Genomic DNA, 14,961 nt, shown 5'->3' with positions numbered 1-14,961 from the left:
GACGAACGTTCGCTGGTGAAACAATGGGTCCAAAGCGGATGTATCATGTGGAGACCATTGCGAAATTCAGCGGTCAAAAAGGACGATCATGCACTTTGGACAACGCTGCTAAAGGATAAAGGCGAGGGTTTCCACGAAAGTACTAGTTTCCCCCCTTGGAGGAGGAAAGCTACAGAGCATGGAGGCTGAGATGTGCTTAGGGCAGGCCCCACCACGCACGGCGCAACAACCGAAAGGCTGCTCCCGACGTATTGATGGTACGCGGTGACATTGCCAAGGCGGGAGCCCTCGGCGGCAGTTGATCGAATGGGGAGCGCAGGGATAAGGTAGTTCTAGCGGTAGAAGCGGTGCCATCATGTCGGAATCTTGCACTCAGTGGTTGGTTGAAGTGGCCCCGTAGACATGAGTGGTGCCTTGCTCTGTGTTCCAGTCCAGTCAGCCCCGGTCATGCATGAACAAGGAAGAATATCATCAGTCGGGTCTGTACTCGGATAGGAAGGTGGCAAAAGCTTATGGCTGGCTGGCTTCCGTGCTCTTGCAATTGAAAGAGGCTCGCTGTTCCGGACATTATTTAACAGAGCAAGCAGAGCAGATAGTGTACAGGTGCGGGTACGGGCAACAGATACTAGTACTACTAGCCGCAAGGGCCATGCGAGCGAGCGAGCGAGCGAGCGGGAAAGCCAAGGTCTGTGCAGTAGCTTTGACAAAGTTACCTAAGGTCAGGCAAGGTAACTCCAGGTAATAATACCTAGTGGTAATGGTAGTTGGAAGTTCCTGTGCTCGTCGATTCCTACACCAACCTTGCCCCGGGTACCGATCCCGCTGACGACTAGCTCAGTCAATTTGAGCGCGTCTTCGGGCCTGCGACTCTCTCTCGCATCCTGCATCTCTGTCGACCACGTTGACACGACGCCATTTTTCGCCCTGTTGCCCCTCGGTGGATGTCTCGCTCGCTGGTCTTTCTTGCATCGACCTCTTGATATTGATTCATCACCTAGACACCTTGTCTTGTCTGTCGCGTGCCACCTGTCACACTCATTGTGGTCCTCCAGCACTGTCACAGAGTGTTTCTGAATTGGTTTATCGCACCACTCGTTAGCTGAGGAGTCGTTTTTCATTCTCTTGTTTGCTGGGTGTAGCTTGCACTACTTTCGGTAATGGGCTCGGCGTGCCTGTGAGGATTCCATCACCATTCACTTCGCAACATCTGGGTTGTCAATTCCATTGCATCGTTACTTCAGAGAAGGCCCAACCAGGTTGTAGTCTTCTTGTATTTCTGCCATCGCGATGGTGACGGACGAGGTCAAACCGCCGTCTAGGCAACAGCACGAGGGCTATCCAACTCACTCACCATACGGCGGCGGACCTGGATATTCTCCGAACGGTTCACATCACAGCTCAGTCCACCCATCACCGATGGCGTATGCCATGCCAGGCCCGAGTCATATGCAAGTAACGTCTGCTCCGCCAGGGCCGCCAACAATGGCCATGTCCGGAACGCTCCCGCCACCGGCATATCCTCCGGGGTATGGTATGCCGATGGGCTCCAATCCTGGCCCGATGAACATGGCAGAGCCTATGATGATGCATGACCCCATGATGGGTCCCCAACTCTCGCCTCGTCACCCCTCTGTAGCAATGCTCTCTGCGCACAAGCGCGCGTACCGACAGCGCCGCAAGGATCCGAGCTGTGATGCTTGTCGCGAGAGGAAAGTAAAGGTGTGTTCACTTCGTCCCGAGTTCTCGCAGGTCGTTGACGGAAGTGCCAGTGCGATGCAACAGATACGTCGAGCTGTACCGAATGCTCTAGTAGGAGTGTCAAGTGTCAATTCACCAAGGATACGAATCGGCGCATGTCCTCGATGAAGTACATCAACTCTTACGGCGCTTGCACCAGGATAGATACTAATCTCGAACAGGCATGCGCAAGACCTTGAGCGTCAGTTGGACGACTCACGCCAGGAGATCAAGCAGCTGCGCAACATGCTCCAGGAGCAAGGCGGCCCTGCTAATGTACCACAGGCCGCACCTGCAGCAAGTATAGGTGTGCCCGAAGTTGCGCCCACGAGAGAGCGCAGTCACCGAAACCCAGTCATGTCAAACTTTGACGACGTCCGCGCGAACCTCAGGACTTTCAGCAAAGGTATCTTCCAGCCGCCGCAACCGTATGGTCGTCCTGTGATTCAACTGCTATGCACCGATTCAAGCACACCGCTTCCTCCAAAGGCTTTGGCCGATAGGCTTGTTCACCAGTACCGCACAGTCTTACATCATCTGGCGCCCATGCTTCATTGGCCAACATTCCACCAGGAGTATGAGAGACTGTACCAGCGCGGTACGTTTCAAGGCCTCCGACAGATTTGGAAGGCACTGTTCTTTGCAGTCATGGCTTGCGGCAGCCTGATCACCGATCCTCACGGAGCTTCACCAAGTAATGCCGACCAGGACATCATGAAGTACTGCGTAATAGCGAAAAACTGCACTAAAACTGTGGACGATGATCCTTCAGTCGACCACGTCCGAACTTGCTTGCTCTTGAGCGTGTGTTTCATGGATCTGAATCGTAAATCTGCGAGTTGGTTTTGGTTGAGTTGCGCCGTACGATTCGCGCAATTCCTGGGGCTCCACCGAGAACAAGGTCAATACCTCGAGCTGGAGGCAGAGATGCAGAAGAGGGTTTGGTGGTCCACATACAATTGGGACAAGTACGCGCTTTCACTCCTCTCGTGCTTTGCTACGTTTTGCTTATGATTGCGCAGGATTTTGTCACTGGAACTTGGACAACCGCCTATCATTGATGATGCGGATGTGGAGGTCAGCGAGCCTATACCGGTCGACGACGCTCACATCGGCCCTAATGGCCTCATACCTTCTGCCGGCCACACAATGCCGAATGCCCTTATAGCATTTGTGCCCGTCGTACGCATCATCTGCGGGTTGAAGAAGACCCTCCGGTCCAGGACTATTACCGCTGCAACGCTTGATGCCTATGACGAGCACTTCAGGGCAATAATGAACTCTTGGCCAGATCCATACCCAATACATTCGAGCGCACCTCTCGATCCTGCTTTGTTTAGCGCTACGTTCTTGTTACAGATAGCGAGATTCCACCTCTACCGTCACAATTCCTCTCCGGCCTGTCGCCATGCGGAGCGCCAGAACGCTCTGTACCGCTGCCTCTCCGTATCGAAAGATACGGCGGCATATCTGCAACGCTCCATGCAGACTTTTCCCGTCCCTAGAAGCCAGTCTGCAGGCCCGGCTCCTGAGTGGACCGCAAGAATGGCCAACAGCTCTCCGTTCTTTGTCATTACACACTTCTGGCGCTGCGCCCTCATCTCTTCGTTTTGGGCAGACTATCAAACCGCCATAACTTGCGCTACAGCCATGGCCAGCGTCGGAAAGAACTCGAGTTTCAACGGACCTTGCGGACGATATCTGGAGTTTTTCTTGGAACGCTTGATTGAACGATTCCAGACTGGAAGAGGATCACCAGAAGCACTTGAAGCAGATGAAGAGATGCTTTGCTATGTGAGTGGTGACATGCAGGGGTCTCGCGAATATGCGTGGGCATGGACAGGTAGTGAGCCTTCGCAGCGGATGTCTCTTGTCTCGACCGTTCAGGCTGAGCCTTTGCTAGAGCCCAGTGACCCATCTACCCCAAGCGCTCCTCAGGAACCCGAGTGGAACAATTGGCAGCGGGTTTTGGAGATGTTGAACCATCTCCACCAGGAGCACCAGCATAGGAAATCTCAAGCTGTAGCACCACAACAGCCGCAACAACCCCAATATCAAGTGCCCATGCCGCCTCAGTATGCTCAACCTCCTCCTCCTCAGCAGCAACAACAACAACAACAACAACAACATCAACAGCAGCAACACCCACAGCAACAGCATCATCAACAACAGCAGCAGCAGGCAGCACCAGCCACAGCATATTACCCACCACAGCAGAGGCCACAGACTCCGCTTGGAGCCCCTATGCCTCACCATGCCCCGAGCAACGGCCCTAGTCCAGGGCCTAGTGACACGCGACCAGCTGCCACAACGACCTCATCAAGGATGAACATCAAGGATCTGATGCACTGATGAGAAAAGCTCCGACAGACATAGACTTTACCGCGACTACGGATGATTGAAACGTCGGTTTGACTCTGGCAAGATCAGGTTCTCATACAATCATGACCTGCACGACACTTGCATACTTCTCACATGGATCAACGGCGAGATCATTGGAGGATAACACGAAATGAACATGTACGAAGGGAACAATAGTGGGCGAGCTCTCAGCACCGCCCTACATGGGTTTACTGGAGACATTGGTGAACGATTAAGAGAGAAGGGGGAAAAGGGCGCATAGCGGTTCGGGAACGGGCATGACACGCGCCAGTACACGACATGATGATTGCGGTGTAAGCTATCAAGCTACTCGACTATTAGAAAACATCAGTAACAAACCCCATGCCAATCGACTTAGCAAAGGAGTTGCGGGATGAGGGCTGGATAGTCAGGAGACAGCAGCAGGGCGGATATCAGCGTGATCGAATATTTCGGATTCAGCGTAGCAGATTCATGATAGCAGCAGTTTTACGACCACAAAAGATCAACATATAGTTTCTAATTTCTTGAATAGACATTTCCCAAGCCATCATTTGCAAAGTATGTAAAGAAATGGCACACGTCTCCTGATCCACGATAAAATTCTGTCTTCATATGCAGTACCTAACGCCAGCACGGTCTTACCGACAGAACGGATCGGCAAAGCTCGAGATTTAGCGAGTGGGAACTTGGACAGGACAAGGGAAGGTAGGTGCGTGCGGGCCCCACACGCTCACCCGCTCGCTTCCCATGAGTCCGCAAACCCGTGCTACCACTTTACACCCTGCCCACCCGCGGACGAAAATCGCGTGCTGCCGCGCCGGCGGCCAATGCTGCCCAATCTTTGGTCCTTGTTTTTTCTTTCCTTCCTTCACGGCTTCTTCACTTCCAGCTTCGGCCAAGCCAGCGGATCCCTTCGGATCAAGAGGTCGAACTTCAACGACGAAGCGGAGTTTTCTCACGCGTGCAGCACAGGATCAAAGAGAAAAAAGGAATCCTTCTCGATCACATCGAGACAACCAAGGCCTAGGATACATCTGACCTCTTTTCATTGGTCGACTCAACGGTAAGTCTACTGCCTGAACGTGCTCGTAGCGGAGACGAAGGGTGTATTTGCTGTAGCACTTCTCGATGGCTATGTCGCTCGTAGCTACAGTCGTACTATGAAGCAAGCAGCTGTCGTCGAAGCCTACGCTGATGTGTAACGTTTGCCTGAGGCACTCCCTGGTTCACCACGCTGCTTATAATGAGAAAGATTGCTAAACAAGCAGGTTCAAGGGTCTATTAGGGGAGGTCTTTGCTCACGTCGTGCATGCTTTGCTACTGATGTGTCGTCTTGTCTTACTGTAGTATGTACAGCACGTGCTTCGTGCGCGAAATGGCATGCCGGGAGTGGTGACTTCCGGACACCTCATCTCCCATGCTGAGACTCTGTCATGAAATTTGGTTCATTGCCCATTCTCTCTTGATCTTACATGACCTGTAAGGGAAAGAGAAATAAAGTAAGTCGACGTGAGTAACACAGCTCCTCCACGAGAAAGAAAGAACAAACACACACGCACACACACATCTCCCTCTCCTCTTTGCTTTTCTGGCCTTCACCAGCCAAAAATCAGCAAAAGGTCCTCTGCCTCGCTCAACCAACCTTTTTCACTATATATTGGTTTCGAGCTGGATTGTGTACGTATGTATGTATTTTTACACGCACTCGCACACAAATGGACTAGAACAAAGCTTCGCTGGAGGTCTTTGAGTACGATTACTTTCTTTTTTCGCTTCCAAGATTGTTTTTGATCGTAATTTACTCTCCGGTACATTCTTTTTTTCTATCTTTTCCTCTCTCTGATTTCCAAGGAGATTTGATGTTGCGGGCCTAGTCTCTGGTCGGGGGTACAAGGTGTTGAGTTCTGGCGTTATATGGTTCGTTGGCATTGACCATTCAAGAGGTGGATGATTCAAGGACCGGGGGCAGCAGATCCTCGTCTGATTTGTATATCTATTCATTGATTAGGAGCTGGACATGTTGCTTAGTGTTAGGGTATGCACGGTATCGCTACCCTTGCGCCTTTCATCTGTCCTAGAACAATTACTAAAAACATTCCACTCTGCTCTTTTGATCAAATAAACGCGCGACTCTCGCTCCCTCTGTGGCTTACTGTACCTTGGTCTATCTCGATCGATGATATCAATTATCCTATACTAACACTCTGCCACTCACTTGTGTGTGTGTCCATCCTCCCACTTTCATTGCACTTCTTCTCATTCTGGTCCTTAGAAGTCAAGGTCGCCGTCACGCAGACACTCTTCTCTCCTTTCATTATATCTATATTCCCCAGCTGGGATGGATAAATAGATATAGATCGGCGTCCCATCACGCAGAGTGACCCTGTCCACGAATTTCTCTCTCTCGTTACACTCGTTCAGCCTCCCTCTACCTTAATCACACTTCGCGGGCCCCAAGCCACAGCCTTCTCTGCGCATACATGTATGCATTTGCCCTAATTGGCTTGTGCGTGCCTCGTGTCTGAGGGATCGAGAGAGAGACTAAGGGCCGACCCTCCTCTCCTAGCTGACCCGATCAGCCGACTAAGCAGCCACTCGGCGAGCCCGTCAGCCAAACGGACCCGTCACGCCAGCCGTTCGATCTTTGATATTGAAGAAAGCCATACCCCGTATTCAACTGGCAACCTTGACGTAAAGTCTACGGATAGAAGCGAGAAACCATGTACCGTTGATTACTGAGATAGCACAAGTCAAGGGCATGAATGGATACGGACACGAACATGCCGTCAAAGGTGAGTGGTATTGCAAGTGCTGCAACTAGACAGTTGACTATGGACGCTATAGGACGCTAGAGCAAGATATATCATCACCCTTTTTTTTCCCCCAGGCTTTCTCGCCTTTTGTGCCGACGAGGGATTAGTCAAAACGATAAACCCAGACTATACTGTGGACCTGTAAGACCCTCCCCAAACCCTCCTATAACACCGCGTCCTGGTATAGCTGTAGAACCACCCTATTGTTTTGTGGAGCAACCCCTGTTGAAGAGTTAAGGTTGAGAAATAGGTGGAGACGGAGATCAAAACTCGTGACATGCTTGTTGACAGTACACAAAATAGGTTTCGCGAGGGCAATTCGGTTCGACTGCGTATGTCGTGCCGAGCAAGAAGGATACAGTGTTATCGCGCGAGGAGAGGTCCGAGGGCTTAGATCGTCATTTGGCGCTATACTGCCATAACACTAGGGCAAGTTGTAACTCACCGCCAAAGAATACTGTAGGCCTTGATGCCTGAAGAGATGATTAGGGCATCGATAGTGGAGAATGTGGACCAGGTGGCGTGTCATTTCGTACATGATGCCAAAAGCTACTGTATACCCCTTGTACGGTGCGATACAAGAGAATCAGAGCTTACTGAGGCAGCTAGTGAAGTATAGAATCGAACAAAATTCGAGCATCTCCGGACCGTGTGACCCACACGTACAAAGACAGACCTGCGATCCGTCATTAGAAGTATAATCCGCGAACTAAGGACTATGCAACCGAACATGAGCGTTGGGCTTTCGCGAGGTTACTCGGACTGTGGAGGAAAAATCGCTGCTGAGCCGAATCAACATATTCAGAGTGCTCTGCAAGCTGCCCAGCATCATCGACAAGGTCTGGGCGGACTGGGAATAGAGTTCATGTTGAAGTAGAGCACCCGATGAAAGCCGGCGACATGTCGGAGGTTAGAACAAGCAATTTGGCTTTTCCTGCAACACTACTGTAGGGATGCCATGCGGACGGGTCGACGACGGAGCTGCTTCCTGAATTCATAGGTTGCAGAACAGCGGTGCGGTAGGTTCTCCTGTTCTGGCCGTCGTGTAGATGAATAACGAGAAGAAGGTACGGAAGTACCTGCTTCAACGGCGGTGCACTCGAGCGCAGAGCTTCAAAGTATAATCTGCTGCCAACTCGGAAGCGGTATCTCATGAGCGCCGTGGCGCGATTCGTTTCTTCATATGGTGGCGGGTACAGGTGAACCTTGAAATATTAGAGCAAAGGGACGACGAGGTTCTGGCAGTGTTGAAAGAGACTTCACAGCTTGTAGCCACCACAACCTTAGCCTACCTGCCAGCTCATTGTCTCGCATCGTCGGCGACAGACGGTAATGGAGCATGGCTTTCGGATTCGGAATCCAGATGTATGAGGTTAGCAGGCAAGGGCGAGATGAGAAATACCCACGAGGATTGTGGTCTTTGCACGATCAACCTTATATCGACGTTCGACTTCTCGGTAGTGTCTCAAGGAGGTGCGACAGACAGGTCAGTGTGCAATGTGCGATCGGGCGAAATCGCGTACGATGCACAGATGCACAGATGCACGATCGTCATGACAGTTGGAGATGCAATTCAGTAATGCGCAGGCAATGGCGTGACATGATGGATCCGGACGATAACGACATACGAAGGTCCAGAACAAGTACGCGTGTATCGATGGTGGTGACATTAATGCCCAGCAGGAGTGCGAGCGCGATCGAGGGAGCATTCATGCACGAAACGAGAGCCTGCAGACGAGTGATCCCTTGACACCAGAAGACAAGGTGGGACACAATGAATGGAGCGGTAGTTGCAGTGGGCCATCAGCAGCAGCTTCCTTCTTGCCATGAAGACCAGAACATCAGATGGGTGAGAATGCATCAGCTGCATTTGAACAGATGTATATCCATCAAGAAAACATATACAATCTTCCCACAACGAGGTGCCAGCCGTCATGTCTATTGAGGTATATGCTCATGTGCAACTACCAATTCTGCTGGTGGCATACCTTGTGCAGCACACTCGGCATCAGTCTGGATGAGCTGGAACTACTAAGGGACTGAAGTCGGGGACACAATGTCATCATAAAGTCGAGTGATTGAAAGGCAGTACCTGGAGGTCATTTTGCATAGAACAAGAGATATTCTGTACAAGATGTCATGCCGGCCCCCAGAATGATGCAAGTAGAGAACTCACAGCGACCCTGTCTATTTGAAGTGCAAGCAGAGAGATGCAACGATGTGGGGTGTGGGCTTGGCACTGAGGCTCGAATCACGCACGGAGTCCCGGCGTTAGTGTAAGACCGAGGACGGGCGCGCGTTTGGATGCTTCTAGTAAAGTGGACAGAAGAGCATCATTATCATCATCAATAATCAATCAGTAATCAACAATTAATCAGACAGGCCAGTGTCAAATGTCAAGTGTCCAGTGTCGATGAGAGCGCGCCATTGCAGTAAACCATCTGTCGCTGAACACTCTCTCAAAACACATTGAGCCAACAGGCGTGCATATAATCCCGTGACACAAGTGTTGGAGGCTTGACCAATAAACACCCTCTTGCTCTTGCACAGTCACCATAAGACAGCGACTGCAGTCATGTCGAGCCACGAAGGCAACGATGGTGAGCCGGCACAAGTCGTAGATGGTGCTCCGGATACACACACAGCGACTATACCGCAAGAAGACTCGTCGTCATCACCACAACCGACGGCGCCATCAACAATATCAGTATCAAAACCAGAGGACGACGGACAACATAGACAGAATGAACAAACCTCGCAGGCGCATACAATCAATCTCAGGATCCTGTCTCCGGCATTTGAAGCCACAGGCGGCGGCGTCCTGGTCAGCTCAGTATCCGTGGACACCACTGTCGCTGCCTTGAAACAGAGGATATGCCGTCTCATCGACTTCCATCCCGAACCTGAACGTCAGCGCCTCATCTATCAGGGTCGTCTTCTGGCCAATGATGGCGACACTATGACGACAGTCTTTGGAGCCAGCCACGTGCGCAACCACTCCGACTTTATCATCCATCTTGTTGTGCGACCTTCGACTCAGCACGGCCATAGCCCCAACCCGTTGGAGGCGGCAGCTCGCAGCTCTCGTTCCCAGAGTCCTCATGTCGCTCTGGCCGGTCCTCGCCCTCCTTCTACTCGTCCTGCCCAAGCTCCCAATTCAGCTTCACCAGCACCTCCAAGTCTACCAGGACAAGCAGGACAAGCAGGACAAGCAGGTCAACCACATCAACAACATGCACCGCCGCAGCAACAGATGCGCATGCCACCCATGCCCCATGGAGGCCCCGGCTTTCCTAGAATAGGCGCCGTCAACCCTGGCATGCCTCTTCATATCCCCCACTTCCACCCCGTGCCTGGATTCATACCACCGCACTTTCCTGCTCAACACGTCAACAACGTCGCGCCCTTGCTCGCGAACCATTTCCCCGTCAATCCCAATGGACAAGGACAGGGAGAAGGACAGGGAGAAGGACAGGGACAAGGACAGGGTCAAGGGCAGGGGCAAGACCAAGGTCAGACTCCCGCTCTCGGCCAAGGGCACGAACAAATCCAGCAGAACCAGATCCCCGGGTTCCCGGCTACATCAGCATCGACTCGCACCTTCACCGGCCCCGACGGCAACACCACATACACGGTGAGGGTCAACCAGAGCACCTTTGCCATCTACCCTCCGAACAATGGTCAGCCACACCTCGGCCAGCCTCATCACAACCTGCCCCCGCACTTCTTTCCGCCGCAGAGTCCCGCCCAAGCTCACCAGGCTCGACCTCCTCAAGGAGACATCGCAATGGACGAAGCTTTTGATTCACGTGTCACCGCCAACGAGGTCAGGGAATTGGCAGAGCTCACGTCGCAGTTCGCACAGCTTATGCAAGCCGAGGCTGGCATCTCTGAACAAGCTCGTGCCGCCGCCGAGACACTTCGCACCAATACTGATGCTATAGCCTCCCGTCTGAGAGAGAGCGTGGCTCGCACTCGCACCAGAGCTTCCCGCAGACCGACACCCACTGCCGAAGCAAATCACCGTATCAACGCCTCGTCCAGTCCCGCTCCTCTGCCATACCAAGGTGTTCAGCAGCAACAGCAACCACAGTCCCAGTACCAAACGCCAGCGGTCCAGCAATTAGATGCTACCGCCGCCACAGTCTATCTTCTGAACTCCCCTGCCGGCCCACATGCCCTACTCTTTGCACCTCAAGGCACCTACACTGGAGCGCAGTTTCAGCCTCAGTCGCAGCCAAACCACTTGTACAATATGAATCCGATGCGCAACGTAGTGATGCCCTTTGCTCGCCACCACCCTCATCTTTTGCAAGCCCAGAACGGACTCGCAGCACCTGTCGCTAACCAGCCCATTCCGTCATCGGCCGCCAGGGAATCTAACACGGCTGGTCTTCCTGACCCTCCCCAGAATGCCGCACAGCCAAACCAAGCCAATGCACAATTGCCAGGCGAACCAGAACTACGTGAACTCGTCAACCTGCTAAACCAAGACCATGCTGCGGGCGTCCAGGCTCTCGACCTTCGCGCACAGTGGCAGCCCGTAATGGCTCAGTTCTGGCTCCTGCTCCGTGTCATGATCTTCGCGTACTTTTTCTTTCCTACGAACATGGGGTGGTTCCGTCCAGCCGCCATGATGTTTGTCAGTCTTGTTTTCTATCTGCTCAACGGTGAAGGCATGGGAAGACAGATCCGCGTAGGGGTTCGGGGGTGGTGGGAAGGTGTTATTGGCATTCCAGCCCGCCAGGAGGAAGCAGGCCGAGATCAACCGGCAAATGCTCAGCCCGCTGCTGCTGCACAACAGCAATTGCAAGAACAGAACGTTCACTGGGTCAGACAAACACTTCGACCGCTCGAGCGCGCCTTGGCTTTGTTCCTCGCCTCTTTATGGCCAGGCATCGGCGAACGAGCAGGAGCGGCCAGACGAGAGGAAGAAGAGCGTCAGAGACGGCAAGAGCAAGAGCGCATCGTTGCCGAAGCCGCAGCGAGCGACGTGGCCCAAGCCAGCATCGAAGATGTCCCTGCCGCATCTGTTGACGTTGACGTCAGCACCAACGAACAAGAACAACAGTCTTCCATTCCGATCCCCACTGTGACGGGTGTAGCCACAGGTGCCGACATCACCGGTAACATTGATACCTCCACCGCCGCGAATGCAGCTACAGGGATGACGGATGCTCTGCGGGAGCGCAAGACAATCCCTTCCCATCCTTCTTCTGCGTCTGTCGAAGACGAAGAACACGATGCGGCGAGAGGCACGGCCGCCGAGACTCAATGAGAGGAGACGTGTTTGGGTTCACGTACTGCTGGACAGTGCCCGACTTTTGTTTTTTTCTCCTTCTGTTTCTTGTGGCCAGGTCAGGCAAGGCCTTCGTGGTGATTACTAGCGATAGCATACATGTGCATATAAAATCTCCTGTTTTAGTTTTGTCTTGTCGAAGAATGATAATACAGATAATCGTACAAGGTCAATTCTCCCCTTCTCGTGAATGTGAAGATCTCGGTCCGCTGGATAAGCAAGGAAATAGTCGAATGCAATAGAGAAGACGTGTATACATGGTAGAGGGAGCGTGGGTTTGTGTAGTTGATTCAAATTTCTAGTACCGGGTTAAGGTACGTTACTTTGAGACGACAGACTTGACGAAATGGCAAGACAAGGTAAGGTGAGGCAGATTACTTTATTGTAGAGGTGAGGTAAGCTAAGGCACCTACCTTTATGGTAGTGTAGACTTCGCTCCTTCCACTTGCTCGGCCTTGCGCCTTCCTCTTCGTCTCCACTGCTGCTTTCTTTCCGCATACCTGTTCGCTATCCCTCCACTTGCTCGCGCCGTGCAGCTGCCTTTCTCTGCGCATTTTGTCTTTCCGGCGAGGAGATAGCTTGATCCCGCCCGTCCTATTGTTGAAGCCTTTCCATGCTTGATCTAAAGATACACGAAAAAAAAGGCAGAGAGACAGATAAGGAATGTATATAATACTCGGCCCCCATGTGGAGTATGCATACACTTCCCCCCTTTCTCTCCTACGCCTTTGATGCCCTGAACTCGGTTTCGAGGCAGTGTTAGTTCGTCGACGGCAATTGTGATTTTTCCTTGTTTTTTGTTTTACTTGTCGTCTCTGTCTTGTTTCGTGGTCATGCGGTTGGTTGCTGGGTTAGACTTGGTTGGGACGTGAGGAGTTCGGTCCATTTCTGTTGGCTTGTGACAGGAGCAGTACGAGACGGAGTGGTGTTTGTCATCCTTTTTCTCTCTCTCCTCCGCCGTGGGATTTGGGTGATTCGTTCGTGGAGTTGCGTCGAGGTAGATTGGGAAGGTGACTTCACCTTATCTTCCACTCGCTCTACCTTCGAGGTTCAAAAGGAGATGTCATGCCCCGGTCATGTTGACCGTTTCTCTACGAGTTCATGTTCTGGTGGCGATATAAACAGATCATCATTGGCGCGTTCCGTCATAGTAATCTGGTCCAACGTTTCATTGAAACTGTGAACAGGAGAGGTGGAAACACAGCTCAAACGCCGGTTCCCGGGAACGCGGCTCCCTTTTTATTGACGACAACCATCTGGTGAGCACGAGAAATGTACCCCTTCATCATATCCTTATAGATCAGATTGGCAACGAAACACTCGACCTCCTCTCCGTCGATGTCTCTCTCGCCACCGAGACTCAACGCCGCCTTGAACTCGGCCAGAGGAATACGACTGCGACGCGTCGTCGTGTCCGCCTCGAAGCCTCCTGCGAGATAGACCTTGCGGAACAAGTTGCGCATGCACGTGTCGCGGCCGCGCTCGAGGGTGAGGTATATTCTCCGCTTGACGAACTCGTCTTCGCCCGCCTGCAGCGCCTTGTCGAAGCCTGCCAGATCGCCGGACTTGATACACGATGCTATCGGACCGAACAGCCTCTGCAGACTCGGATAAGGCGCCAGAAGCGCGGGAGAGGGAAGCACGCCCGAGGTGATGAGTTTGGTCGGGATCAGGTATGTCAGGATCAGTTTGATGTTCGTTGTCGAGGAGGCGAGAGACTGGGCGTAGGCTGCCGAGAGATGCTCTTCGGCTTTGACGTACGCTTCGTCGAGAAAGTGGATGACGCCGACGTAGTAGTTGAACGTGACCTGATGCGATTTGGGGAATGCCGACACAGGAGGCATGTCGACCACTGTTGCAGACAATGATCGCAGGATGTTCTTGGATAAAGAGACGGAGTTCAGTTTGAAGTAGGTTTTGAACATGAGATTCGTGATGTAGTAGAGTCCCCATTTGCGGGATTCAGTGATGGGTGCTCGGTCGCTTATGCAAAGACTGAAGATGCGGTTGATCTGTCTGGCGCAATCTTCCAGCTTCTCGTTGCCGCCCTGCTGTTCGTCTGCCACGACGTCGTCCTCGCATGCCGAGTCGAATGCGTTATTGTTACTGCTGTTCTTCTTGGCGTCGCGTGCGCTTTCGTCTGCCTTGATGGCGAAGACTCGGAGGTATTTGCCAGTTATATACAAACACGGTATCGTCCATGCTTCGAAGCCGGCGTTCTGATATCCTTTGTAGAGGGCGTTGAGCAGATCTTTCCACGCATTATACACTTTATCCCAGTGTGCTGCCGCTCCGCCATGTGAGCCCGTGTTCCTGTGTTTATTCATTGCTTCATCTGCGACCAGAATCTCCACCACTGCCTTCCAGTACGCAACATAGACGTCGACCCAGCCATTGCTTTCTGAACGATCCAGTGTGAAGTTCGGGTTGTGGCCTATGGCATAGCGCAAGTCGACGACGACACTCTGCGCATTCGTGGATTTGCGCAGAGCATACAGTCGTGCTGGGTCATGCTTGGGTGGGACGGGCGATAGTGTTGCGGCGAGAGCGTAGCCGTCTTGTGAGTTGATCGCCCGGCCAAAGTCTACGATCAGGGCATCCATGTTCCGGCGATCACGAGATTACTCTACTTTTCACTCACAAGTGCGCGCGACTCCATCAGGTTGAGATGCAACAACGATATATCTCGACACAGAACAGTATAAAGTACCGTGCTTGGCTGCGGTATACACGTCGACTGACATGTGA

General features: G+C 52.4%; 2 protein-coding genes across 5 annotated transcripts; one reads left to right on the top strand and one right to left on the bottom strand.

Annotated features, from left to right (window-relative positions):
- Positions 1-1,287: 1,287 nt before the first annotated feature.
- Positions 1,288-4,089, top strand: AAFC00_003135 (uncharacterized protein; the record flags this gene model as incomplete). 4 transcript variants are annotated; one of them, XM_069348065.1, is made up of 5 exons in its annotated part: positions 1,288-1,719; positions 1,770-1,867; positions 1,920-2,705; positions 2,760-3,795; positions 3,838-4,089. In XM_069348065.1, the coding sequence occupies 5 exons, from the start codon at positions 1,288-1,290 to the stop codon at positions 4,087-4,089; spliced, it is 2,604 nt and encodes an 867-aa protein (XP_069199067.1). The 4 variants fall into 4 exon arrangements, with proteins under 4 accessions (XP_069199067.1, XP_069199068.1, XP_069199065.1 ...); XM_069342564.1 differs by having other exon boundaries at positions 1,483-1,719; XM_069342565.1 differs by having other exon boundaries at positions 2,760-4,089.
- Positions 4,090-13,418: 9,329 nt separating this feature from the next.
- Positions 13,419-14,816, bottom strand: AAFC00_003134 (uncharacterized protein; the record flags this gene model as incomplete). The annotated part of the gene is made up of 1 exon (XM_069342563.1): positions 13,419-14,816. The coding sequence occupies one exon, from the start codon at positions 14,814-14,816 to the stop codon at positions 13,419-13,421; it is 1,398 nt and encodes a 465-aa protein (XP_069199064.1).
- Positions 14,817-14,961: the final 145 nt, after the last annotated feature.

This window comes from Neodothiora populina (assembly GCF_041146345.1).
Source record: "Neodothiora populina strain CPC 39397 chromosome Unknown canker_contig_15, whole genome shotgun sequence".
Lineage (NCBI taxonomy): Eukaryota > Fungi > Ascomycota > Dothideomycetes > Dothideales > Dothioraceae > Neodothiora > Neodothiora populina.
Note: the sequence above shows the minus strand (reverse complement) of the source record. Positions and strands in the feature narration are given on the sequence as shown.